This window comes from Hibiscus syriacus, unplaced genomic scaffold, assembly GCF_006381635.1.
Source record: "Hibiscus syriacus cultivar Baekdansim isolate YM2019G1 unplaced genomic scaffold, ASM638163v2 tig00002237_pilon, whole genome shotgun sequence".
In the NCBI taxonomy this organism is placed as follows: Eukaryota; Viridiplantae; Streptophyta; class Magnoliopsida; order Malvales; family Malvaceae; genus Hibiscus; species Hibiscus syriacus.
Window position 1 is genome coordinate 12,161,440 of NW_024061918.1, and position 18,983 is coordinate 12,180,422.

Here is an 18,983-nt window from a genome sequence, read left to right on the forward strand (position 1 = left end):
CAGGAAAAAAAAGAGTGAACGTCTAAAGTGAGATACAAATAAATTTGAAAAAAAAAAGTCAAGAAAATCATATTGAAAAAAAAAGAGTGAACGTCCAAAGTGAGATACAATTTTCTGAAGTTAATAAAGCTTTGTTCAATTCTAAAATTTATTTTGGACGATAATTAAATTAAGAGAGAACTTTTGTTCGATCAGGAGATACTCGTTGGGGATCACATCATGGTACGCTTCTAAGTATAATCAACATGTTCAATTCAATAGTTGATATTCTTGAAATTATAATAGATTATTGATTAAGATCCGAATAAAAGGAAGAAACTAATACTTGTTAGATTTGATACAATCTGCAACACTCTTATCACGTATACTATCTCATATACGAGGTAGAAATATCACATCAAACGTATAAAACATATAATGTTTAAAAATCAATAAATTTTTATTTCATTTAAAATCGGCAATAAAATAAATAATTGCATTTAAAAAACCATAATATAGAATAATTAAAATACTTTTCATTTATCATATTATCAAAAAGAGTTCAGACATATTCGAATCAGATCCTCCAAATAAAAATATACATGCCAACTATGAATATAAAAAACATAGGAAATATATCATATTGATTTTGTATATTTGAACTGGTCTTCCAAAATGTTGGATTCTGCCGGTCTCCCTACTCTATTGACTTTGCTTTCCCTACGTGTGAACCAATCACACGTTAAGTATTCCACTTAGTAAGGCAACATAAAAAAATAAAGAAAATGTTTAATGAATCTAATTAGCCATATAAATTTTTTTACTAAATATATATATATATATATAGTCGCAAATATTTGATTTAAAACCACTTTATAAGAATTTTCATAAATTATTCGTACTAAATTTATTTTCGGGCGTATACTTTTCCATTTCAAAGCAGATCAATTCCATATTTTATTTAGATCAGATCATTACTTTGCCAATTATATTATTATGAAAATTTGCGGTACATGAATCAGATAACGAGTGAGCGCGCTGTATACAAATTTATCGTCAGAACAAATTGCTCCAAGTCACTCCACCTTAAGTACCACTAAGGCATCCAAGTCAGTCCACGAGTGACCTATCTTGGTGCCATATAATGCACATATAAAACTAATCAGATGCACCAGATCACTCCACCTCGTGCACCGCTAAGGTATACTGAGTTAGACCACGAGTGAACCACACAGGTGCTATATCATAAACATATTCAGATTCACTCCACCTCATGGCATGCCCTTGTACCACTAACCCTCGTTTTCATACAATGGGCTTTGTTATAAATAAACGACTAATTTGCATATAAAAACAATTCAGATAATTGATTATAAAATCAGTCTCACAAAAATCCTAATTTTGGGCAATTTATACCCAAAACAACCATACTAAAACAACTCAACGTCAAACACTACTTTAAAATCTTCTCAATTAAAACAATCGAGGTTGACTCATAGCAAGTCTTCCTTGTATTATATATTATAAAAAGTTTAGTCGCACTCACCTGTGGCCTCACTAGCTTATTTGATACTATCAATTTACTATTGAACTTTATCCTTTCCTTTTATCTCGCTTTGAACTTGTGAACGATCACGATCTACACGAATATCAATTATCCCGACATAACAAATTTCGAACACGAATTAGTATTGTAACTAATAATAATAAACTTGATTTCTAATAAAATTTTGAAAATTACCATCATCTCATATTCGATACTAATTTATCTCCCTTAATTTAAATCAACTTTATTTCTTTTAATATTCCCTTCCAAGCCCTTTTTAAATATCATTCTTTATCCAATATCCCTTTAATTCGACACTTTCCCCCATTTCACCACCAACTTCCTTCAAACTTTTAATTGAGTCCTTAAACTTATAAACTATTTCAAACCAATCCAATTTACTATTTGTAATACTAAATTTCAGAATAAGACCTTAACTGCTCAATGATTGCACATTAATCCTTTAAATTGTCACACTATGTGAAAAAGCCCCTTAAAGTCTAACAAAGTTCCAATTTGGTTCCAAACATCATTTCAAGCACCTAGAATCATTTCTACATTCCATATAAACCATAAGGAAATTTTTACAAAATTTTATCTTAATTTCTCCCTTAGGCCGAAACTTTGCAATCTTCACCCTAATGGTCTCCAATTTAATTCATTTACAATTTAATCACCAACACACCATTTACATACCATTCCAATCAAATTCAAAACAAAGCAAATCAAATTCAACCAAGTTCCTAACAATTTTATCAATGGCCGAAAATCTCATCTTGCTCCCTAGATGGACTTTAATTAATTGTCCTACTTGATTTCAATTCTACAATATTATTAACATCCATTTCCAACTTTAGTCCTAAATTGCACTATTCCATTTTATAGTGCAATTCTCACAAAATTCCACAAATCCAAGTTAAATTCCACTAATTAAAAATATCCATATAATTTTTCTAACCAAAAACTACCTTCCTTCAAATTTTTGTAGACTTTTGATTCGACCCGGTTATCCGCGTATTACACTAATCTTCATCCTTTAAAAGGCTTTTATGCAAACTCTAGATTAAAAATTTGAAACCCACTAAAATAGTTGTCTTAGGATAAACTACTTATTTACAGACCCAAAATATAACTTTTAAAAATTTACACTTTTAGTCCTTCAACTTTTACAACTTTACACTTTAGTCCCCAAACTTTCAAAATTTTACATTCCAATTACTAGTACAAAATTTGGGATATTACACAATCATTTGAATTTTTTTCTTGCATTTAATGATAAGAGTGTTAGGAATCACAAATGAATTGTCTGAAACACTTTTAAAGAAAAGATCAAGATATCGTTAATACCATGTCATTGATCAGGATTTCAAAAGAGTAGTTACATAAAGTTCGAGAAGATAGATGAGATTCATTACTTCTACAAGTATCATCATTTTGTAAAAACACGAGTTTGATGTCCTTATTATGGATGATGCATTTATTATCAAAGAAAGCTCACAAGGTAACAAATATATACCATTATCGTGTGAGGTTATTTTATACCGTTATAGATATGCAACTTCAATAGCTTAATAATCATTTTAGTGAAGTAAATACAGAGTTGTTGTAATATGCTTCTTGATTATGCTCGAATGATGATTTTGTATCTTTTAACATAAAGAAGTTGATTTATCTTGGTGGAATTTATTCTTCTGAGTTTTCTACCATTGAAGCTCTTGCTCTTGATAATCAATTGGAGACATACATCATTGAAATGTGTTAAAACAAAGAGTTCTCAAATTTAAAAGGGATTCAAGACCCTTCTATAAAGATGATTGATTTAAAAAATAATATTGTTTATCCTTTGGTGAAGCTTGCATTGATTTTATCGGTTGCTACGATAAGTGTGGAAAGAACATTTTCTAAAATGAAGATTGTGAAAAATCACTTGCGAAATCGAATTGGATATCAATGGATGAATGTTTGTTTGGTTAGATTGAGAAAGATATATTTAATAGCATCAACAAGGGAAAAATAATCCAATGATTTCAAAACATAAGAAAACGTCGTGAACAATTATAAGAAAAATGTATTAGTTGTTGAACTTTATTTGATGTTTATATTTTACTTTAGTTAATGTCTTAATATATGGCTTTATCTAGATTCCATAATTTAAAATTATGACACCACAATTTGAAACCCTAGCTCTACCCCTGTTGGTGGGCGAGTCTCTTAGCGGGGATTTCAGCATACATAAAGACTCAAACTCAAGCCTTGTTTAAGCGATATCAAGCTACTTACCACTTAAATCAACCCCCATTGGTATAATTTTGAGTTATTGAAGTTAACGAGTTATATTTTATAATTTAAATTTTATTTAAAAAAATTGAATTGAATCGAGATAAGTTCTTCAAAATTTTATTTAAATTTAATTGTATATATTTATAAAGTTATGATATTATTTTTTTAGTTTAAACAATTTTCTATAATTATATACGATATATGCATATATATTTTTCATATGTGACATATATATATATATATATATATATATAGAGTTGAGAGATTCAACTCGAACTTAAAAATTAATCTACTAATTACTAAAAATTTTAAATTATTAGAGTTCTATTTTATAATTTAATTTTAATTTTAATTTTTTTAATCAAATTTATTATATTATTAGTCAAATCTGGATAAATTTTTTAATGTTGAATGAAATCGAAAAATTAAATTTTTGGAGTTGAATGAAATTTTATTCACCCGTCCCTTTTTTTCCGTAGAAAATTTTAGAATGACCATCATTAATGGAAAAGATTGTTATAAAAAATAATATTTCTTTTTAGAATTACATACTCATATTTTTTTTATTCTCATCATGGAAAGTATAATAATAGTGTTTGTTTGTCAAGATTACAATAATATTATTTTTACCAATTATTATTATTTTGATTAAAAATAATTTTAAAATAATATATTTTATGTCCATTCATTTATTTTATATCTTTCAATTAAATAATTCATAAATTAAAATTTATATTTATAAAATATTTTATTTTATATTAGTTTAATATTTAAAAGGCATAATGCTAATATTATCCTCTACTATTTATCAAAATGATCATTTTAGTCTCTATTATTTTCATAGCATTTTGATCCTTAGCGTTTTATTTTGGGACAAAAAGCACCCTTTATATCGTTAGTTAACACACGATGAACACTCCAAAATAGGAGTCTTTATTGTCCTAAAATGAAATATTGAGGGTCAAAATGTTCTAAAAAAAAGAATAAGGGCCAAAGTGACTATCCTGTCAAATGTTAGGAGCATTTTTGTTATAAAAATGAAACATTAGGGGTCAAAATGCTCCAAAAAAGAATAAGAGCTAAAATAACTATTTTAATAAATATTTGATGCTAATTTTCACATTAGCCTTTTAAAAATATTAATTATGTTTGTAACTTTTTAATTAAAATATATTATTATAAAAAATATAGAAATGAATATTAAATTTTGTTAAAATGGTATTTTAAACCACTAAACTTTCAAAAGTAAAAAAATAAATTTTTTATTTTTTAATTGATTATAAAATGGACATTACAACCTTAACTACAATTAATTTTAATAAGGAAATGATGTGATATATTAAATTAATAGATATTGTTTCAATTGAGTCTTCAATTCTAACTAAAATTTTATTTTTGAATTTTTCGATCTAAGAGATTATCTATTCTCGGAAGTGAATATTTATTCTTGATAGTCGATTTATTAAATTGTCTATAATCAAAGCAGGGTCTTATTGAGTGTCTTTTTTCTTTGCAAGCATAACTTGAGCACTCCAAGGTAACATATTAGATCGTATGAAATCTTAGTAAAATAACTCCTGAAATTGAGCTTTCAACTCTTTCATTTACGTTGGGGACATACAATAAAGTGTAATGGGAATTATATTACTTCCCGGTTGTTGATCAATACCAAATTCAACCTCTCTTAGGAAGTAGTCCTGATTGTTCGTTGTAAAACACATGTGGAAAATCTCAAACTGTATGAATAGAGTCTATATTAAAACTAGACATGTTGAAATTAATAACAATAGCTAGAAAAGCTTCCATCCTTGTACATCTTTTCAACTTTGAGTGCTGAGATCACGAACGTAGGAAAATTGACTCCTCTGTTAGTTACCAGAATGAGGTTTGAACCCAAACCATTCAAATTCAATCTTTTTATGGAAAAATGGTAAATTTAATTGATGTATTTAATATTTATATTAAATACATGTTACTTTTGACTGCTACAAATTAAAAGATATTTTTAATTTGAACATTAGTAGGATAATTACTCTTTGAATATGTCAAATTAAAAAGATATTTATCTTTTTAACTTTGAATATTAAAGATAATTATATATTTTATATATTTCAAATTAAAATAGTATATATTTAAGTTTGAATGATAAAGTAGTTTATTTTTTAAATATTTCAAATTAAAAGATATTATTATTTTCTTAAAATTGAATATTAAAAGATATATTGTTGGATTAAATCTCTATTAGAAGCCCCCCTATAAAATAGTGAGTTAACCTGCTAGGTTAAACACAAGTTTCACAACTTGAATTCTGAATGGGTCATATGAGATTTCAAGAACTTTTCTTATCTTGAAATTCTTTTCTCTTCCATTAGTTTTCCTATGATAGACGAAGGAAAAGATAGTTCATGATCTTTACTGTTGTGCTACTATAACTTATCATATAGTTGTTATATCATGGGAGACAAATGACCAATGAACTCGAGCACCAAAGGAGTGGACAAAAATTTGTCTTAAGGAAACTATTTAGTGACAAACCTCAATTGTTTCTGATCACAAGATCAAAATAAAAATAGTATTTCTCTTTCTATTTAATTTTGATTTATTTTAAGAAGTTTAACTCCTTTGTTTGATTTTCTTAGGTTTGATTTCGTCTCATATTGTTATTTCGAATAACAATCTTAAGATAGATGAAACTCGTTCTATCCCTTTGATTTTATAATGATATTTAATTATTATTTTTCCTATATTAATCTCGGATTAACACAATTTTTCTAACAATCTTAAGATAGATTTTCATTCTTTTACCTTTATTAATCCAAGATAATTCAGAATTGTGGGAAAATGAGATAGCAAACAAATTTGTTTCAGGACTTATCCTTTCGTCTTAACGGCTTTGCTAAAATATCAAAGTAGACAAATCTGTGTAACAAAAATTTTCATGAAAGTAACTTTGGTTACTAATTTTGTTTTAGAATGTTGATTCTGTTCGATAATAAAATCAAAAATAAACAAGAATTAATTTTCTATTTATTGGAATCTTTGACGATCATAGAAGGATAAACCGATGCTAGTTGAAATTTGATATTTGAGATATCAACACAAGTGAATATGTTTCACATTGGGAAGGAAAGTCGTGTCATGGAAATAATTAAGAAAAACGATTATAACTAAATCCTCAATGGAATATGAGCTTGTAGCTTTAGACAAATCTAGGAAAGAAGCATAATGGCTTCGAAACTTTCTTGAGGATATTTCAGAATGGCCGAAACTTGTGCCCACAGTATGTATATACTGTGACAACTAAACAATAATTGTGAGAGAACAAAATTTCATGTATGATGGTAAATCAAGACATACGGATCGTCAACACTATACTATTAGATAACTAATCTCAAATGGAGTTATCTTTTATTGATTTTGTAAGATCAAAGGATAACCTAGAGGATTCGCTAACCAAAGGGTTAAATCGAGATCAAGTTGAGAAAACATCTAAAGGAATGAGACTAAAGCCCATGAAATTTAAAGGTGTTATGTGAAGGAAAATCCAACCTTTTTTACTTGAGATCTCAAGATCTAGGTTCAAAGGAATAACCTAATTGCATAACCAGTGTACGGTCAATGTGGAGGTTTCTTATCTCAATTTTGCTCTTATGATGTAAACAGTGATCAAAGTGGTATAAACTAAGTAAAAGCTTTTAATGACCACTGTGTGTTGCGGTGAGTCGAGCGACATAAGTCACCTATATGAGAGTAAAGTGGGATTGCTTCTAGGAAACTATTAGGCAAAGTTCTTTCAAGCTCTTGTGGAATCAGACGATGTCCATGACTTTAAGAACATACCCCCATGAGAACTAAATTCTTGTCAGAGGGGTAGTTGTATGAAGTATGTCACCATTTTCACAAACAACAGAACAATTCAAAGACATCTACTGTTTAGCCAATAAAGTAAATAATGTTCAAAGGAGTACACCTACATATCCTATGCAACTATCGATATAGTGGCTACATCACACCGAGTCAAAATGTTTTTGATGAAATCATCAATTTTATTCATGTGGAGGATTATCAGAAAAAAATGGTGAACTTAATTGATGGATTTAATATTTATATTAAATTCATATTCCTTTTGACTATTGCAAATTAAAAGATATTTTTACTTTGAATATTAGTAGGATAATTACTCTTTGAATATGTCAAATTAAAAAGGTATTTGTTGTATTAATGATAAGTATATACTTTTTTATATTTCAAATTAAAATAATATATATTTAAGTTTGAATAGTAAAAGGAGTTTATCTTTTGAATATTTCAAATTAAAAGATATTATTATATGTTTACAGTTGAATATTAAAAGATATGTTGTTGGATTAAATCTCTCTTGGAAATCCCCTATAAATATTGAGTTAATATGCTAGGTTAAATACAAGTTTCAAAAGTTGAATTGTGAATAAGTTTTCATGTGAGACTTCAAGAACTTCTCTTATCTTGAAAAAAATTTCTCTTCCAATAGTTTTCTGGTGATGGACGAAGGCAAGGATAGTTCGTGATTTCTACTGTTGTGCTACTATTACTAATCATCTAGTTGTTGTATCATGAGAGACAGACGACTAACAAACTCGAGCACCAAAGGAGTGGCCGAAAATCTGTCTTAAGGAAACTTTCTCAATTTTTTCTGATCATAAGAACAAAATAAAAAAATTATTATTTTTATTTAATTTTGATTTATTTTAAAAAGTTTAACTTCTTTATTTGATTTTCTTAAGTTTGATTTTGTCTCAAATTATTATTTCGAATAACAAATCCGAGACAAAATAAACTTCTCCTATCCATTTGATTTTATAATGATATTTCATTATTATTTTTCCTATATTATTCTCAAATAAACGCAATTTTTTCTAACACTTTTGTAATGACTGTCAAATCAAGTCTTGTGCTTGTCGAGTCAGTCTAATTCCATAATCAAATCGAACTCACGGAATAATCGTTCCAGGAGATCTACAAGAAATTCATTCGCTTGAATCCTCAAAGGATCGTGTACACACTCAATTAATTGAGCATAAGAAAATAAATTAATTGAGCATAAGAAAATAAGCTAAGTTTTAAAGATACTGTTAAAACATCAAATTTTCAATCCATCATTTTACTAACAATTTCGGAGTTCCCTAAGGCGATACTCTAATCCATTTGAAACTTTATTTAACCAATTTCATGAAACTAAGCTTTGAATTCTCTTGGCTTAATCGGAGCTGTTCAATGTAGAACAATCATGACCAGTATAGTCTTTGATTGTAATTCAATTCTAACTTCTACTAGAAGTAACTCCGATGATTTCTCTTAGAACACATGAACACTTTACATCAACTATTGACACTCAGTGCAAAATCCAATCTCTACGTGGCACTTATTCTTTTATGGATAACGGTTTACTTATTTTTTTTTCCATCTGGCATTTCTTCCTTATCACATTGATTCTAGGGTCTTCTTGAACTTTAGTCGCAATAAAACGGATCTCCTAGAAATATAACAATTATGAGTGGAATCAAATTAATAAAATTACAAATTGAGTCGTACTAAAAAGTTAATAATTTTTTTTATAGAAAAGATGACTCATTAAAAATCACCTTCATACCATGGAAGGTTGGTTTTTTTAAAATATTTGGGGTTGATTGGGGTCATGTTTTTTTAAAGGTGATGTTTGGGCCGAGTCGAGTTCGGGATTCGGGAGAAAAAAATGATCCGACCCAACCCCAAAAAATATATAATTTTACATTATATATTTAGGGATAATTACAATAACACCACTATATATATTATTTTTCAATTAAATTCCTATTTTTATTGAATAAAAATAGTATTTTTATTATTATTTCGGTTCAGGTTAGGTCAGGTTCAGATTTTATCTCAAAAAGTTGGGTCGGGTTCGGGCCGGGTGGAGGGAGTAAAAATTTTAGGTCCGGTAGGTTTTTTTTTTTAAATTTTAGATTCGGGTCGGGCTGAGTTTTTGTAAAGGTGATGTTTGTGTTAGGTCGGGTTCAGGTTTAGGGTGAAAAACACCTAACCCGAACTGACCCAAAAAATATATAATTTTACCTTATATATTTAGAGATAATTACAATAACACCCCTCTATATATTATTATTTTTCAATTAATCCCTATTTTTATTGTATAAAAATAATATTTTTATTATTTCGGGTCAGGTCGAGTCGGGTTCAGATTTCATTTTAAAAAGTCGGGTGGAGTTTGCGTCGGATAGAGGGTGTATATTTTTCGGGTCGAGTTGGGTCGAGTGGAGTGTGTAAAATTTTCGGGTCTTGTTGGCTGAAGGCGACCCAAACCCAACCCGTGCCGATCCCTACATACAACATTAGACAAACCATATTTGGGCCTGGGCAGGAGACGCACCTGCCCAAGGCCCATAACTTTTATAATGTATTATACTTATAAAAAATATTTTTTATTAGTTATATGGTCCAATTATTTTTAATGCTTGTTATTAAGGGTTTAATTTTTCTCCAATATTTATTATTATGAGCTCAATTTTTTCTAATATTTAGTAGGGACCTACTCTTATAATTTATTTATTTTAATAATATTTGTATAAGTGTCCAATGTTTTGCTAATATTTTTTCTATCATTTGTTATTAAAGGCCTAATTCTTTTCCAGTACTTATTATCAGGGCCAAAATTTTTCAATATTTGTTATCAGGAAATTTTTTTCCACATTTATTATTTGGAAAAATTACATAAATAATAGTTTGTAACCACGAAAAATAAACGTTATATAGTGGTAACGACATCGTCTATAACTACTATATCCACAATCGTTATGTGCATAATAGTGTATGTTATTACAAATTCAAAACCACAATACTTACAATAACTGTAATATCAACCGTTATATCCAAAATAGCGATAAACACAACGTGACCGAAGACACAAATACAAGCTGTAATTTAAATTTTCGATTAGGGTTGTAATACCATAATCCAATCCGACCCGAAGATCCATGGATTATGATGTGACACGAAGCCACCGATATGGTCAACCCGAAAATTTCTTTTAAAACATTTGTAATCATCAAAATAATTCATCACAAATTTGCAGCAGAAATCAACTTAACATTTACAAAATATAGGAGTCCTCCAAAATATGCACATCACAACCATAAAGTTTAAAATCAAAGTAGATTTATAACTCGATTATACAAGGTCCATATAGAATACATGCCCTCTACAAATACTCAAGACATACTCTGCAAATCTTATGGTCTAGAATGTATGGATGCGATAGGCTCCTCAACGATCCCCTACTAACTAACCTGTGCACAGAAACATATACAATGCATTGAGCTCACAAGCTCAGTGCCACGAGAATTACTATACAATTTTCGACACTTGTTTTTCGTCCCGCCATTCTATATTATTATTATTATTATTATTTACACTTTTTTATTTCTTTTTTTCTTTAAGCCATATTACAACCCAATTGGGCCCTAAGTTACAATCCGACCCAAGACCAACATATCCAAAACCCAAAGCCGAACAACCTGGCCCACGTATGAAGACCCATTGAATTAGGGTTTCATCCTTAACATCTTAGCCGCCGCTCACCCTCAACCATTGGATCTGGATCGATCCAACGGTCCAGATTGATCAACAGTTAGGATTTTACCTTAACCCAACCACTGCCGCTCACAACCCAGGCCAACTCCTTGTTGCACCACTCCCCGGCCACTATCGCTGGCACCAACTGAATCCCCTGTAAGTGTCAAATTATCCAAATCAATACTCAATCTAAACACCACAGGCAAACATTATTTGTAATCATTTTCATATCCGAAAGAAAGAGAAAAAAATGTTGTAAAATCGGGGTTATATAAACCTGAGAAAATCATGTAAAAAGGGTCGATCTTTTCTAGATTGAAAAGGAATAAAATAAAGCTTTGAGGTATCATTTTTTATCTCGTTTTTTCGTGTGTTTCGAAACAAAAATAGAATAAAATAAAAACCATTTTTTTGATTTCGAATATTGCATAAAACCAAAATCGAAAATAGGGGGAGTCAGGTGGTTTACCTTAGTTAGGGAGAGTCGAACCGGGGCTGATCTGTCGTTGCCAGAGCTCACGAGGAAGCCCAAAAGCCAATTGTTCCATGCTTGTTTTGGGAGTGTTTAGGGTCATTTTAGCCTAAGGTATTTGTCTAGGGCTGTACATCTAGGCTTGGGGGTTATTTTGGGTCAATTTGGGAAATTCGACCACCGTGTGCGGCAGTCAGAGCGGCGGTTGGAAGCGGTTTGAGACTCCCGATAATGGGCTGACCGAAGCTTTTGAGAGAAAAAAAAGAAAGTTTTTTTAAAGTTTCGGTTAAAATAAAAAAGGGCTTTTAAGTTGTATTTATAGGGTAAGTTAGGGGGAAATTTCACTTAGGTCCCCCTAACTTACGCGCCTTTTTTGCAAAGCGGTCATGTGTGTGGACCTTTTTTGAATTTACTCAATTTTGTTTTTACTATATAATTTTTGATTTAATTTCTATTTAGTTCCCCTAGTTTACCATGTTTTTGCATGTTAGTCACATTTAGGGATTGTTTTTGTGATTTACCCTTTTTTATAAATGTTATATATTTTTAGGGTTATTTTCGGTTTAGTTCTTGCATATTTAGCATGTTTTTACATTTTGGTCATGTGCAGTGGCTGTTTAATTTTTTTAAAATATCTAGGGACCCATTTAGTAATTTACCCTTTTATTTTTTCGAATGTATATTTAGCCTAAAAATTGGAATATTTAAGAAATAGTCCCTAAAGTTTCTACATGTGTATATTTTGAACCTCAAATATGTTTTTTTATTTATTCTAATTCAGCCATGTATTTTTAATTTATTTTAATTTAGACCCATGTTTTATTTATTTTTCATCCCTTTTAATTTTAGCACTAAATATTGAAAGTGTTCATTTTAGTCACTAGTACATTTTATTTTGTTTTAATTTTGGCATGATGGTTTGATGTGTTTGGTTTTAGTCCTACTTTCATTTTTAATTGAATTTTTGCATGTTGTTTGCGTGTTAGTTCATTTTAGTCCTAATTAATTTCGCATGATACCCTCATAAGCATCACTTGACTCGAATCAAAATTAATCGACTAAGGGTAATATTCGATCATTTTAATATTGTCGTAAAGTGACTGGCTTAACGTATAAGAAAGTTACTTTCGATAATTTTAAAATGAAAGTTTATCCCATCTAGCAACACGAATTAAATCGAATTCATTTTAAAATTTGGGGATTGGGAAAAAGATCATGTTCTTTTAATTAAATTCACCGAGAAAAGACTGTTAGATTGAATCTAAGGTCTCGTCTTGAGAAATTTAAATAATTGAACATTCTTATTCTCATTAAATATCGGTAAAGTAAATAATTAATTACTTGTTTGTTATGCTTTTTATTTGGTTTATTTTTTACATGTGTTTTCTGATAGATTTTCAAAACAATAACATTTGAATCGACATTGAGAATAGTAATATCTTTTTGTTTCAGTCTGAGTGATAAATGATTGCTTTAAGGTATGAGAGGTCATTTATTCTCGATTGGAAATCATTAGATATTATCATTTTTATTCGAATCGTTATGTAATTTTAAGAAGAAATAGTAATATCTCTTTATTTCAATTGGGGTAATAAATAACCATTTTAATGAACAAAATGTCATTTATTATCAATTGTAAATAATTAGATATTATCGTTTTCAGTCTTAAAATTATTTTGAGTGTTATTTTTTTGAAATTGATAGTGAAATTTCGAATGGAATTTTAATATTTCTTTATTTCGATTGGAGTAAGAATCGATTGCTTCAAGGCATGAGAGATCGATTCTTCTTGATAGGAAATAATTAAATATTATTATGTTTCGTCCAAAAATTCAAAGAATGTTATTTTAGGGGATCTTAAATTAAATTAGACTCGAACTTGTAAATTTTATTGCAAAGACAATTAATTAATTGACTAGGTACCGATTTAGGGCGTTGTGGGGTGCTAATCCTTCCCCACAAGTAACTGACTCCCGAACTCAAATTTTGGAAACGCAGACCACAAGTTTTTCGTTTTAATTAAAATAAATATTTTATTAAAATGGAAAATATGTTTTGTTACCCAATCACACCGTAATCAAAGATTGGTGGTGACTCCTCAAACCACGTTTTATCATTAACTAATCACCAAAAAACTATTTTCGAAATGAGACCCTTTTCCCCTCCGAAAAAGACCATTTTGACAGCTTGGCGACTCCGCTGGGAACTTTTGAGAGAGCCAGGCCATTGATCGACTAATTATTTGTCTTTGCAAATGAAAATTACAAGTTCGTTCAAATTTGATTTTTGATCCCTTGTGTGGGTTGAATAAAATTTTTGTAATTTAATTAACCACTAAATAGTTGTACTGATCTGTTTGCTAATGTTTTCAGAGTAAATATTTGTACAGGGTTTTAAGTTTTCTGTTTAGTGTTGTTTGCTTTGTTTTCACTTTTCCTCACACACTGAACAACTGCATTTGCATAACATGAGCTAAAACCCCGCTCCATCCTATTTAAGTAGAAGTGAGAAATTACTCCCTCGTGTGGTTTTCACCTCTGTATGGGATAGTGAATCGCTTCTGGGGCTCATGACTTATAGTTCTTGTGATGTTTTCACCTCTGTATGGACATAAGGAGGTGTATCCCCTCGAATTTAACTCGATCTGAAAGCCTTTGATCGGCCAGAATTGAGGGTTCGGTAGCCTAAGGGGGCACCGACAAGTACAATTCGATTACCTCTTACTTTAGAACTGAACCCGACATGTAGTAAACTTAGAACCCAGATAGAGTATTACCTAGATCATAAGAATCCTGTGAGGAGAGTATACAAGAAAAATCCTGTTTGAGCCTTTTAATTTTTGTAGTGTAATTTTAATTTCTGAATAAATGCATGCGAACTAGATATTATGCGGTTAGGTTCATTTTTTTAAACAAGCATGCGAACTAGATGATACGAGGTTAGGATTTTCTATATACAAAGCATGTGGGTAGAAATCTTGTTTGGGTAGGATCTAATAAAGCGTGATTGGGTAGTCAGCATGTGGGGTAGGTTTTATTGACAAGTTATATTATATCTGACTAATTCATTTATGATAACTGACTAATTTTCTCTTATCCTTTTGCTTTATTTTGTTCTCATTTTTTGCGCTGCACTACTCATCCAATTGGTGTTGATTCGTTACCGATGTCTATATAGAAGGCTATAATAGGGTAAGCTAGGCTTTTAATGACCATTATATGTTGCAGTAAGCCGAGCAACATAAGTCACCTATGTGAGAGTGAAGTAGGGTCGCTTCAAGGAGACTATTGGGGCATAGTTCTCCCAAACTCTTGCAAAACCAGACGATGTCCATGGCTTTAAGGACATACCCATGAGAACTAAATTCTTGTCAGAGGGATATTTGTGTGAAGCATGTCATCTTTTACACAAACATCAGAACATTTCAAGGACATTGCGTCTACTGTTTAACCAGTAAAGTAAATATACTATCACAAGGGAAGGTTCAAATGATGATACCTACCAATCCTATGCAACTATCGATCGTAGAGGCTATTACCACACTGTGTCAAAATGTTTTTTTTATTAAATCATCAATTTCTTTCATGTGGGGGATTGTTGGAAAAAAGGTGAATTACATTGATGGATTTAATATTTATATTAAATTTAGAGTCCTTTTATATATTGCAAATTTATGGTTTAATTTTAATATTAGTAGGATAATTACTCTTTTAATATGTCAATTTAAAATTATATGTGTTACCTTTTTAACTTTAAATATTAAAATATAATTATATACTTTTATATATTTTAAATTAAAAATAATATTTATTTAATTTGAATAATAAAAGCAATGTATATCTATTTAATATTTTAAATTTAAAATACATTATTACCTGTTTAAATTTAGATATTAAAAGATATTTGGTTGGAGTAAATCTCTTAGGTTTAATATTTTAAATTTAAAAGATATTATTATGTGCGTAAATATAGACATTATAAACTGTCTCGAAGATATTAGTTCCCCTATAAATATTTTAAATTTAAAAGATATTATTATGTGTTTAATATTTGTTTAACCTAACTATAATCTTTCAATCTATTTCCTGCTACTATAAAAAAGTACACATACATTTTACGTTCGCCATGTATGATCCAACATGATTATTTTAATGAAACATCCTTGTAGAAACATTAATTGTAAATTTGTTCATTCACTTCTTTATTAGGAACAATCACCTCCCACGACTATAATCCATGGATATCAATTGTTACAAAATGAGTACTTTATAATTGTGGGAGGGAAAAGTAAAAAAAAAAAAAAAACTTGCACTTCCTGTCCATCAAAACCCAATGAAGAATCCAGCCATTTCAGTTCTCTGAAACAAACCGCAGGAAAAAAAGGGGGGAAGATGATTGTGAAGTGGAATTCATGGTCATTGAACAAGCATCATCACATACTAATAAAGTTTGCAGTTGCCATTCTCTTTTCGGGTCTTACTTTTAGGCTTTACGTCGCTCATTATAATGGATTTGCATCTGATTTACAATCTTCTATGCCTGAGAAAGATCAAGTTCTAGAACAAAACGTTGCAATACCTGAAAATAAAGAACAGATACCAATCGGTAACTGCATTTTGATCATTCCTCTCTTTGGATTGTTTTTTGTATTTTGAGATCCGCCGATGTTTTTCCATTAAGAAGATTGAAAGTTTTGATGGGTGTCTTCCAAGTTTATGAACTATTATTTGTATCATTGCACTGAATTTATTTATTTTGTATTCTTTTGGTTTTAATTTTGTGTCATAACTATTTAAACCTATTCTTTTACAGAAAAATGTGATCTTTTTAAAGGAGATTGGATTCCCAATCCATCTGGCCCGATTTACACGAACGAGAGCTGCCGCTGGATAGAAGAACATCAGAATTGTATGAAGAATGGGCGCCTTGATCCTGGATATCTTTACTGGAAGTGGAAGCCTCGTGACTGTGAATTGCCTCTTTTTCATGCAAAGAGATTTCTGGAGCTGATGAGGAATAAAGCTTGGGCTTTGATTGGTGATTCCATTTCTAGGAACCATGTTCAGTCATTGCTGTGCATGCTGTCAACAGTATGTGATCGGTTTTAGCAAATTTTAACTGTGTGTCTTGTAAACTAGATATTCCTCAATCATAAGAACAATATTAGTATGATCTGCATACTTCATTGTGTATTAACATGCTAATGTGCTTTTTTCGTTCTCAATTGCATCTGGCGCTGCTTAATCACTCCATCTGATATGCATCAGCAACCCATTATGTTATTCTCTTATAGCAAGAATAAAGGCGGTTAGGGCAGTGGTCCCCGAAAATTTCAAATTATTATATATTTTATATAACCCTTTTTCGTTCTCTAAATTTTTCCTGCAAACATAAAATCATGGGTTCATCCCTAAGCTCGTAGTATCCGTTAAAATATATTGTGCTAATCAAAGCCCAATATTTTCTCTTTTATGCAGCTTTGTTTATGTGTTAAAATGGATGAGCTTCATCTGTACTCGTCTTAATAGCTATTAATTCTTGCTCTTTTTAGTTTCTATTTCCATTCTCTGTAAGTTTATTGATTCAAATCCGGATCATCTGGAAAAATGCTTGGCTAAGCAAGTAACAAAGATGCCTGATTAAAGGGTTTTGGATAAGAACTTTTTGTTAAAGTGAAGATTTTTACTATTTTAACAGCAAATTGTTCTGTTTATTCTTATCAGGCTTCGAACTGTCTTGTTCATAATGCTTTGTAACTGTTGGTGGGTCATTAATGACTGTAAAACTTTCAGGTTGATCGAGCTGTTGAAGTTTACCGCGACGGAGAGAACAAATCAAAGAGATGGCATTTCCCATCGTACAATCTCACAGTATCAAACATTTGGTCTCCTTTTCTTGTAACGGCTGCTATTTTCGAAGATATCAACGGCGTTTCGACGGCCGAAGTTCAGTTGCATCTCGATAAACTCGACAAGGCATGGACAGATATCTACCAGAGCTTAGATTACATGACAATCTCAGCTGGACAATGGTTTCTCAGGGCTGCAATCTACCACGAGAATGACGCCATTGTCGGATGCCATTTATGTCCAGGAAAAAACCTGACAGAATTAGGATTTGTCTATGCCTACAGGAAAGCCCTGCACTATGTCATGGACTTCATTGTGAAATCGAAGCATAAGGGGTTGATCTTTTTCAGGACGTCGACACCGGATCACTTCGAGAATGGCGAATGGCATAACGGAGGGACTTGTCCGAAGATGAGTCCGAGTAAAGCCGGAAAGGCTGAAATGAAGGAGCTGAGTAAAATTCTATACGGCATTGAATTAGAAGAGTTTGACAAGGCATCGGCAAAAGCAGCTGAGTATGATGTGAATCTTATGCTGCTCGACTTCATGAATCTCTTGTTATCGAGGCCGGACGGACATCCAGGTCCATACCGACAGTTCAGACCGTTTGCAGAGAAAAAAGCAGCAGTCGTTCAGAACGACTGTCTACATTGGTGTATACCGGGACCGATAGACTTCTTGAATGATGTGATTATGGACATAGTGGTTAAAAAGAGTTTGCATTATCCGATTCGGAGGTCGGTTTGTGTTGGGATTTCTCGCAGTTGTGAGGCTGAGACGAGTCATCTTCCTGGCTATAACTAGTAAACGAGCATCGTATTTTGTCGTGTGAATGTCGTTCTCTCATCTGTTTCCCTCCACCGGTCTGGTTTTTTTCTACGGATATTACAGGGATGAATTGATAAACATATTGTTTGTCATTCTTGCATTAACCATGGTAACTTGTATTCTTAAAATGAAACATATTGTTTGTCATTCTTGCATTAACCATGGTAACTTGTATTCTTAAAATAAACTCAAAATTCAAATTTGAAGGAGATTTCTAATTTGGACATTCTAATTTATTTATTTTATCTGTACAATTATTCTATCTATTAGTTGAGTGTTTATTTTAGTTTCAACAAAAAAATTAATAAGAAATTATAAAAAACTTGAGGTATTATACAATAAGAAATAAAACTCTAGATGTGTGCTATACTTTCCGAGAAAATCCTCTTGAAAGTATTAGAACTCTGCCAATGAAAACCCATGT

General features: G+C 30.7%; 1 protein-coding gene across 1 annotated transcript; it reads left to right on the top strand.

Moving 5' to 3' along the window:
• The first annotated feature begins 16,273 nt into the window (after positions 1-16,273).
• Positions 16,274-18,535, top strand: LOC120140836 (protein trichome birefringence-like 23). The gene is made up of 3 exons (XM_039155824.1): positions 16,274-16,487; positions 16,695-16,972; positions 17,675-18,535. Exons 1-3 carry the CDS (start codon positions 16,274-16,276, stop codon positions 18,533-18,535), a joined length of 1,353 nt encoding a protein of 450 aa, XP_039011755.1.
• Positions 18,536-18,983: the final 448 nt, after the last annotated feature.

Excerpts from the sequence above, each read along its gene's own strand:
- LOC120140836 (XM_039155824.1), top strand. The coding sequence starts at position 16,274 with ATGATTGTGAAGTGGAATTCATGGTCATTGAACAAGCATCATCACATA. Across the intron at positions 16,488-16,694 it reads TAAAGAACAGATACCAATCG|AAAAATGTGATCTTTTTAAA; the intron begins GTAACTGCATTT and ends ATTCTTTTACAG. Across the intron at positions 16,973-17,674 it reads TGCTGTGCATGCTGTCAACA|GTTGATCGAGCTGTTGAAGT; the intron begins GTATGTGATCGG and ends TAAAACTTTCAG.